Raw genomic sequence first — 10474 nt, 5'->3', positions numbered from 1 at the left:
CCCATGTCCCACGATGGCCCATCCCGGATGGGTGGCAATATTACCTTTAACCGCAGGATTGGGACGGCACGTGATAAATATTCACGGCGCATATAAGAGTGGGATTAACCAGTAAAATAAACGCAGCGATTTTTAATCAAGCTAACCTCCAAAATGGGGGCAGTGCGGGAGCGGGATTCGTTTTCACTGCATGGGAGCGAGACGGACAGAATTGTTTTTTTGTTTTTCCAATGATCTGGGACTGGGACGAGACGGGATTTTTCTGTCGAGGTACGATGGGGCGTGAGTGAAAAATCCACTACACGTCACCCTCTATTTCGTATTCGGCCTGAGAAAAACATGCCTTCCGAAATTTCGCTTTTGCAAAACTGTATACACAGGCGCATCTCGATAAATCCTCACTCTGATGCACCACCACCACCACCAAGCATAAGACCCATTTCGACTGGCAGCCACCAACAAGTAGTACCACGATGCAGGACTACGCTTGACCAATGCATGTAACTTTGCGTATACTGTCTGTACTGTACTCAGGTTGCAATTAAGCAATGTTTTGGTCATGTGTGATTGTGAGCAGCAGAGGCCACTAAAACTACACGTCGCTTTCCTCTCTCCTTCCTTCTCGGTGACGTCACCAATCCTCACCGCAAGGAAAATGGCGTCCGGCACGTCTCGCAATCCTCCTCCTTTCCCTACAAACGACGAGACGGGAGAGGGATTGTCTAACTTGGCAGATGGAGACAGTGACGAGGGAGAAGACATTTTCGTTAGCAATGTAAGTTCGCGTGTCCTTTTCTACCTGCGTTCCCCAGTCATTGATGACGGGATGTAGCTGTCTTAGCTAGCTGGAAGTCAGCCTCTTTTACTGAACTGACTTGTCTCATTCTTGCTGTACAAAATAAGTTACTGCGAGTTTGCCATGGCGCGAACTGTGGACTATTTTATATATGGCACAACGTAAATGTAATCACAAAACCAAGCCAGGATCATCCCGCAGCTGTTAACAACCTCAGATGAACTTCCCAGACGTGGACTCGAACTCTTTGACTTCGTTGTTTTCAGTTTGGCGTTGCTTCACAGCCAGCCAACCTTTTCAATTACACTTTTCGATAGCTTGGTTTCAGAACTTTTTTGCTTGCTTGATTTAAGTCACGTTTGTGTGTGCTTTTGTGCCGACTAAGTCCATGAGTCCTGGAGTGTGTCAGCCCGTGCGAGGAGGCGAACTCCCCGCCGGCGATGCGAGCAGTCACACCAGCGCCCAATCCAACGGAGTCCACTCAGACGAAGACAACGATCTGTTTTCCGGTAAGCCCTACGTATCCTCATTGAAAAAAATAGTCTTGTAAAAGAAATCACAAGAGAAAAAAGGGCCATTAAAGTATTCAGGCGACATTCTAGTGATTTCACTAATGGTTAACGTTACAAGGCTCATGCAGTTGCATTATGAAAGTACATTATTTTTTCTTTGCATAGCAGAGAGGTCTCACAAAGAAAGAGCTGGCCGTAGTTAAGGAAATACGTCAGACATGTTTAAATACAGAATCACAATATTTTACAGTTAATCCAAGAAAATGGACATGTTATTCAAATAAAAATAATCCGAAAAACAACTGTTTCAAAGTACCCACTCTTGTAGAGTCCTTGGTGGGGCTGTTGGGGACTTCATTGTTTTACTGGTGTACTTCAATGCTCACGTGGGCAATGACAGTGAGACCTGGAAGGAAGTCATTGGAAGACCTGAGAATTGCATTGTAATTACATTGCAATGTCAATTTGAATTGATTAATTGTTCATCCCTACTTAACATTATTTTCAGATGGCAGGATATCCACACCTCTGCAATTAAATTATTATCGGCAGAACCTATATTCCAATACTTAATTAGATAATAGGACATGAATTGCCCAAACAAAAGGAAAATAAGCATATTCAAAAGCCTGTAGTGCTCCAAAAGGAAAAGCGCAATCAAATCCACCAGCCATATGAATGAAAATTATGATGAACTCCATCCATCTGATTCCTGTTGAGTAGTACAAAACATGTCAGCACATGAAAAGAGCTTGCCGGAATGCGTGTGTATAGAATTACTACACTTGACCGTCAAGCTGGCAAACTCATTGCATTCACTGTCCACTGTTAGTCGTGTAAAAGAAGTCCGTAATGCTATATTCCCCACAAACCTTTTTTATTAATTCATTTTCACATTCTCTCTCATTTGGCTAATGTGTTTCAATGCAAGAACTGGGTCAAAGTATCCGGCCTTGAGAAAAATAGTAATGCTCAATTTTGACTGTCAAAAATGTATTAATTACAGTATATCGTGTCGATCACAGCCGCATTATTTATTTGGAACAACACATTGGCAGCTGTTTCAAATTTGATGAATTTATGACACAAGGGAAACACAATCTGACATCAAGTAAGTCCTCCTCAGCAGCAATTGGCGCTACACTATGGCAATCTGATACATTGGCAAATTTTCTGCTTCAGATCACAAAGGTCTTTGTTCACATTTTTTTGTCAATGTGTTAAATTAAATTTTAAATATCAAAAGTACTAGAGGTATCAGTGTTTAGTTTTGGTCAGTACTCAAAGATTTAATACTTGTACTGGTATGGGTATGAAAAAAGTGGTGACCAACATCTCGTAATTATACTAGATGGGAGATATAGCGCCTTTTATAATCAAAGACACTTTATCTTATGTCCAAGAACTTGGGACACTAGGACGCCCCATCAATAATTATTTTTCTTCCATTTTGTTCGTGCCATTTACAACAAGCTGTTCTCACTCTGAAATCACTCCGCCACCACCTCTCCTAATGGATGCAGCGACTGTTGTCAGAGGACACTTGACGACTAGGGCGCATTTGACATCCCAACAACAGCACATACACACATGGCAGCCATGGCCAAAAGGTTAAGATCGCCACCTGCCACCGGGGAATGCCTGGTTCAGGACCATCCCCCGGACACACGGCTGCTGTCTCCCCGAGCAAGACACTTATACCCCTTACTGCTCCCCGGGCACTTAAACGGCAGCCCCCTGTTCCAGTGGGTGCCACTAACTGTGTGCTCGCCGTGATAGGTCTCATTCTGTGCCCACGTGTGTACATGACAGGCAGAGGATCTATCTTATTTTCTCCTCCTCTTTGTTACACTATTTGTCAACTGAATTTAGCGCTGTGTTAAGTGCCATGTGAAAAGGCTTTAAGGTGTTCACCTACTGTTGTGGCCTGAATGGGATATTTCCTTAATGTTGAATCACATCTGTGTTTTTGGACAACAGAGTAAGATTCTTTTTCTTTCCACAGACGCCCAACTAAGCACAGACAAATCTGGAAGCTCTTCCCAGAAAGAGCTCTCCAGCTCCTCGAGCTCACGTCCCATCTCCTCGTTTTCCCCGAGACCGGCCGCCATGCCAACCACCTCCTTGGAACAGGTACGGACATCAGCCCTGCATGATAGTGGATATGATTAATTGCAACATGCTTTCCGAGTGCCTTTTCACATGTATGTACTTAAATGGGCAAATGTATTTTGAGAGCTAATGTGCTGTCACCACTTGCAGCTGGAAGAGGAAGAGGACAAGGATACTTTTGATGTGGACGTTGCTGTCACCAACCCTGAGAAAGTCGGTCGGTGTCTTTCAAGTCTGTATGTCTTGTTTCTGCATTTTCAGCAAATATTTGATTTTCTGCATCCATTTTGTTTCCATTCTCCCAGGTGATGGCATGAATGCATATGTGGCCTACAGAGTATCCACGAGGGTTTGTAGTTCTGTATGAGTACATTCATCACTTCTTGTCGTGTCAATAAATGTCTTGATTAAAGTACCCTCATCTGGCCTTCCAGACCTCCTTGCCCATGTTTAAAAATAGGACCTTCTCTGTGAGAAGGCGCTTCAGTGACTTCCTGGGGCTCTATGAGAAGCTGTCTGTCAAACAGTCACTGCATGGATGCATCATTCCACTACCACCAGAGAAAAGTGTCGTAGGTGGGCTTGACAGCCAATTTCTTTCTACTAGTTGATGATAATGTTGAAATCCAGCTTCATCACAGTGCTTTTAGTTTTCCTTTCTTGTGCTTTATTCCCCTGAAATGACTATCTTCCCTGTCCCCCCTTCATCATTTAAAAGAAGCCTTGTTAATTTTACGTGTGGCTTGATTGGCAGTAATTAGTTTAGCTTGGAAAAACGCATAAGAGCTGAATCGCACACCTCTATATTGATATATTATTTTTATGGCAACATTTTCAACAAACGGGTACATCCATGTTGGGTCCAAAACATAAGACCTAACATGTGTAAACTCACTGCCGGACAATAGACACACATTGGACAGCAAGGAGGACACAAAGAAAAGCAATGCTATTCTGCATTGCAAACATTTGCAAGGGGCTGACCAAAAACCTCAAGCAAAAGGTACACACTGGCAGGTTACTCCACAATTTTTACAAAAAGTGTTCTTGCTCAAAGTTTGTCGAGCACCCTGTTGTGCACAAGGACAAAGCAGACAAGTGTGCAAATTTCTGCCGAATGGCTTTGCAACCTGTAACAAATCCTGGTGGAAATTTTCTTGCAAGCATTCACCGCTCAGTGAAATACAGGCTAAATTATGCAAAAAAAAGGGAAAAAATTACAAATGGCAGTTTTTAAAAGGATATTGTTCTTAACCTATTACTCATTCACTCCCAAAGACATATTTATGTCTTTTCACACTCCACGCGTTCAACCCCAGATACTTATTTTTTTCAATTTTTCCAAGACTTAGGATACAAAAAAAAGGGAGTCTAGAATTGGCTGGTACTGAATGAGTTAAACGTGTCAAAATGCTTAAATCCTCTTTGTACAGATTATGTAAACAAAATACGAGTGGTGTGACTGCTAGTTTTCCATGTGCCATCAATTGAGTGAGAATTCCCTTGACAGGAATGACCAAAGTGAAAGTGGGGATGGATGATCCATCATCAGTGGAATTTGTGGAGAGACGAAGAGCTGCTCTGGAGAGGTAAGACGAGCCCACGCACATTTTGTACAGGACTTTCTTGAAGTGATGATGTCTAGTACAGTATACAGTCTTATATTTTGTGTCGCTCTCGAGGTCTGGTAACCTGTTTCACACCAATGTATTCTTGTTTTGCAGGTATCTGCAGAGAGTTGTCGCTCACCCTTTGCTAATACAAGATCCTGATGTGCGAGAATTCTTGGAAAAAGAAGATGTGAGGATTCTATGATGTAGCCGTTTGTTTGTTTTCTTTTCCAATGATGGAGTTTTGATCAAAATGGGGAATCTGTGCTTGTCTTTTAAGTTACCCAGAGCATCAAACACACAGGCGCTGAGTGGAGCTGGCTTCCTTAAAATGATCAATAAGGCATCGGAAGCTGTCAACAAGATGACCATCAAGATGAACGAATCTGACACCGTAAGAGCATGTGGCCTGTTGATGTGAATAGCTTTATTTAGAGGCGAATGCAACACACCACTTGAAACACAACCTGAGAACAATGTTCAAATCCAAAAATAATGCATTGATCAATTAGTGGAATTGATAAAGGGATTTTTTTTCATACAGCACTTCCTGAATCTCGGTAGATAGTGTAAATATTCCAGAGTAGTCAGTGAGTATTTTGAGTATGTCACACCAATCACCCAGCTGTGTACAAGAACTATTCCACGGCAACAATACATTGCTTACAGGAATGTATGATATTGGCTCAATGTTATTTCTCAATTTAAATTTTTTGCCAGATATCTGAACAACAACATTTCTAAAGGTTCAGTAAAAACTAAGCATTAAAAAAATACCAGCCCAAAAGGATGTGGAAAGTGTATTTTTATTTATTATTATTAGAACTTTCCGAAAGCCATCAACATGAACAAAGTTAGCAGTAAATAACTCCTCCAAAAAATAATCTAATTCACATTGTACTGCAACTGTGCTTTGTATGATTTACCGATTTGTCCATCTATGCATGAGTTGGCTTGGGAACAAAAAATACACACTGCACTGTCCTAAATGTGACTGCACAAACAAGTTGCCACCTAGTTGTAGATGAGGCCTATCGTGTGATTAATCTGGAAATACTGCCATGGGAAAAAAGAAGCTATTTTACCTTAAAACAAAGATTGATCACAACTTAATCCTGATGTTTACATTTCCAAGGTGAAATGCAGGGTAAAATGCAGCCAGGCACGATGAGTGAGGAGAATGACCCAGGTCTGCTTCATGGCAAATTCCTTTTCTAAAAATTGCCTCATGGAAATCTGGATAAAACCAGTTTTTGGGTGTACATATTGGTGTGATGAACTGTCGTTCCATCAAAGTATAACCAGCATAAAGTTGCACATTCGGGTAAAGCCTATCTGTGCTAACGTTAGCAAAGACTCAGTGGAAACTGGCCGCCTTCATCAAGCCACAGTGCATTGGCAGGTGCGAGTGATCCTTGTCAAGAAAAGGACAACAAATAGGCTGAATAATGTTCTCACTACAGTATATGGATTGCCAGAGGCTGGATACCCATCAACATAGTCGAAGAGAAGGGGCTTCAGAATCTCTTACAGAAAGCCTAAGGCGACCCATTATATTGAAAGAGGTGTGTGAAAAAGGACAGTTTTGTGTTTTAGGAGACAATTTGGACATTCCCTTTATTCAGCCCCCTGCCTAATTATTGCAAATGCTGCCATGTGAAATGTTCTCTTTATTAGACAAGTTGTTTCCATTTGCTTTCAAGCAAGAGCTATTGTCTAGGTATGTGCTTGTCGGCTCCTTAAATTGGCAGTTCATTGTGGGTAATGCCAAACATTACTTGAGACGCATAATCAGTCTATGAGGCACTTTATGCAGTTCAAGATCTGTACTGTTATATAGATGCTTTATTTTTATTTAATAATGCGATCTGAGTTGTTCAATACATTTTAAAACTTCGTTTTGTCAAGTATTTCTTCGCTCAAACACCATACCTTTTGTCTTAAAAGAAATTTTAAATCAATTGTGGTATTTCTTTGATATTTTGTCTGAAGACTATTTGGTTCAAGGAAATGTGTGATTAATCTGGATTAATCACACAGTCGACATGATTAACTCGAGTTTGTGAGCGACAAGATCCCCATTTTATTAAAAAAACTATGAAATAAACGTGTATGAATGTCAAAACACAAAGAATAGTTACGAGCTTTGAAAAAAACGGCATAAAATGAGTGGAGTTTACAACGCTATGATCTTGCTTACAATGTAAAGAGAAAAGCCATCACAAATCCTCCTACCGGTAATTCCTTCTTGGCTATCTTTCCGTTTGCAGACATTACTAGTCCTGACCTGTTGAGAGCTGCTCACACCTCGCACCACACTCTCAATCGTGACTGCACAAACAAGTTGCCACATAGCTGTAACTTAGGCCAATTGTAATCAGCTGGCAAGTCTTACGAACATGATCAGTGAAATTTTGCTTATCTGTCAAGCTGTGGAGAAAACTCTTGATGTGCTCGGAAAAACTGACTTCAATTTGGAATCAGCATGCCAATTTTAGTTGTAATCAGTTTCAAAATTAACAAGACCATTTTTTGATCTGCTGGTGAAATATCAGATTTATTGTTCTCATTTGGTTTTGAGACTTGTCTTCTTTCTTTTTAGTGGTTTGAGGATAAATTGCAGGAGGTGGAGAATGAGGAGCAGCAGTTAAGGAAACTCCATGCTGTGGTGGACTCGTTGGTCAATCACAGGAAGGGTGAGCCACATCTGAATTACTTGTCGGGAATTCATAAATTGGGTCAACAGAGTTAAAAAAAATTGTGCCCAGATGTTTCACATAAGTCTTCTGAGAATGACACGATGTTTTCACCCACCAACACCAGAGCTATGCGGAAACACGGCAGTATTTGCCAAAAGTATGGCCATGCTGGGGAACTCTGAAGACAACACGGCTCTGTCCCGGGCCCTATCGCAGCTGGCAGAGGTCGAGGACAAGATGGAGCAGCTGCACCAGGAGCAGGCTTCCAGTGACTTTTTCATTTTTGCCGAGGTGCTGGCTGACTACATCCGTTTACTGGGTGCCGTGCGGGTAAGACAACTGCGCAATCTCTTGAGTAGTTTGCCTTAGGCTCAGGAAGCATGTCCAAATCAAATTTGTCACGTTCTTAAACAAGCTAACTCTGTCAGAAACACTGAACATAAGTGTTTGTTTGTTTGTTTGTTTTTTCTTTCAAGCTAACTCTGTCAGAAACACTGAACATAAGTGTTTGTTTTTTTTTTTCTTTCAATCTGTCACTGAATTGTTTAGGCTGCTGCTAAGAAAGAATACTTTGCAGTTTTCAGACCCGTTCTTGGGCTTCGAACAAGCTTGTATGCATGGTATTAGGTGTCGCGTTACATTTTGTCCACCACTTGCTGGATGTCCACAGGGCTGCTTTGACCAGCGCATGCGAGCATGGCAGCGATGGCAGGAGGCTCAGAGTTCACTCCAGAAAAAGAGGGAGGTGGAGGCCAAGCTTTTATGGGCCAACAAGCCAGACAAACTGCAGCAGGCCAAGGAGGAGATCACTGAGGTACACACACGCACGCACGCACGCACTCTCACACACACACACACGCACACACACACAAATAGTGCCACACGTTAGCCTGACACTTTGGCAAAATTGTGTTCAAGTTCTAAAGTGGATACTAGCCTGTGTGCTGTAATGCTCATGATACACACCATGCTTGATTATGGTCATACCGCGTTCAGTGACTTCATAGTATGTTGTTTGTGTGTGCGCAGTGGGAGGCGAAAGTTACTCAGTACGAGAGAGATTTTGACAGAATTGGCATGACCGTGCGCAAGGAGGTTCTCAGGTTTGAGGTAAGTGTTTGTTTCATGAACCTTGTTTTATTGTGTGCAAATGTTTGGAAACAGCAAAATTCAAATGGCATTATTTTGAATTAGCAAGAAACGGCAAAATGAAATTCATATCATTTGTATTTGTAGAAAGAAAAAACCAAGGATTTGAAGACCCAGATCATCAAATATTTGGAATCAATGCTTCAGTCTCAGCAAAGGGTAATAACGTTAACCCTCATTTTATGTTCAACAGTTATGTTTTCCTGGTCAGAAATGACCACTCCACTAAGAGTCGCCAGAAAAAAATGAATTCTTACATATTAGCACTACTTGTTGTGTTAAATATTCTAGTTAATTGGTTTTAGTGGTTCGTGTGCCTCAATGTTCTGATCTTAAAAAAAAAAAAAAAAATCATGATTATTTTTTGTAAAAGGCATTTGGCTTTCCTGAAGTTGGCCATTCCCTTTCAGTATTGTCATTCTCATCATCCTATTTCTATTGCAGCTTATCAAGTTTTGGGAGGCTTTCCTTCCTGAGGCCAAGGCAATAGCTTAACGAAAGAGGATGGACACTTTTTAAAGACCCATCTGCCTTTTCTGAACACCTGACCTCTACCACGAACTGAGAGGACCATTTTGAAACACGAAAAAGACTTCCATCCATTTGCTCTTGTTTTCTGTATTCTCAAATTTTGTACAGTTCTTTGATATTGATGTGCTGCATAAATCCTTGTTTGTATACCATACTTTAAAATGCAATGAATGAGATTCAGGAAAGATGAGTCAGGTCATAGTATTTGTAAAAATAATTTTTAAAAAGTAGTAGTGTTTTGCAAGGGGGAGAGGCATATACAATGTATTTGTTACTAGTTGAATCCGTGTAAAATTTTGCACTGAGGTACCGACCTAGAGTAACACTTCATAGTTTACATTAAAGGTCAAATGTATGACAGGCATTCCAGCGGATCCATGGATGGATGTCAGTTTTGATGCAATTAAATGCATTGCACTTATAGAAAAGCATTTCTTTTTAATTACTATGCCACTATTATTGACAGGGGGTCGTAATTAAGAATCCTAGTGCATTATTCCTGCGCATCACTACATTTGAGAACATTTACAACAACAGGGTGACACCCTTGTCAGGGTAGCTGCAATGAGAGAATTGCCAAGTTTCATGAGGGACTTACGTCAATCAATACTTTATGATGAAGAATTGTGAGTCAAGATATCAATCTTCACTTTCTCACTTCTGTGTCAGCTATTCAAGTAATTTAGAGCTGGTGCAGGTGCTGTTTGCTCAGTTACTTTTGTTGTGTAAAGCAGCATATGCAATATATACAATAAACCATCCAACCACTATAGACTGATTTTTGTCAGAAAATATACGTTGGTCAAAAGATGGTATCGATACATTAAAGTTACAGTTTGTTTCTGCAACTTTTGTGGGGTTTTTTCGTATTTCCATAAAAATTTGCTTTACTTTTATAGCCACTTTGCATTGGCACGTTTCCTTGGAAATGCTATACAGCAGGGATGTGTCCAAGGACCGGCAACCCGAGGCCAAGGCCAAGGCCAAGGACTTGACTCCCAAGGCCGAGGCCAAGGCCAAGGACCAAGGACTTGCTTCCGAGGCCAAGGCCAAGGACCAAGGACT

The 10474-nt window shown here is 41.2% G+C and overlaps 1 protein-coding gene across 2 annotated transcripts; it reads left to right on the top strand.

Annotated features, from left to right (window-relative positions):
- The first annotated feature begins 609 nt into the window (after window positions 1–609).
- Window positions 610–10257, top strand: LOC109525987 (sorting nexin-1). 2 transcript variants are annotated; one of them, XM_019886964.1, is made up of 15 exons: window positions 610–775; window positions 1182–1305; window positions 3314–3441; window positions 3571–3637; window positions 3726–3769; window positions 3855–3996; window positions 4931–5009; window positions 5145–5220; window positions 5311–5424; window positions 7633–7726; window positions 7854–8059; window positions 8400–8543; window positions 8759–8839; window positions 8966–9037; window positions 9323–10257. In XM_019886964.1, the coding sequence occupies exons 1-15, from the start codon at window positions 656–658 to the stop codon at window positions 9371–9373; spliced, it is 1542 nt and encodes a 513-aa protein (XP_019742523.1). In that variant the 5' UTR covers window positions 610–655; the 3' UTR covers window positions 9374–10257. The 2 variants fall into 2 exon arrangements, with proteins under 2 accessions (XP_019742523.1, XP_019742522.1); XM_019886963.1 differs by having other exon boundaries at window positions 3726–3781.
- The last annotated feature ends 217 nt before the right edge of the window (window positions 10258–10474 follow it).

The sequence above is a fragment of the Hippocampus comes genome, unplaced genomic scaffold, assembly GCF_001891065.2.
Source record: "Hippocampus comes isolate QL1 unplaced genomic scaffold, H_comes_QL1_v1.1 scaffold261, whole genome shotgun sequence".
Taxonomy (NCBI): Eukaryota; Metazoa; Chordata; class Actinopteri; order Syngnathiformes; family Syngnathidae; genus Hippocampus; species Hippocampus comes.
This window is presented reverse-complemented; position numbering and strand designations above follow the sequence as displayed.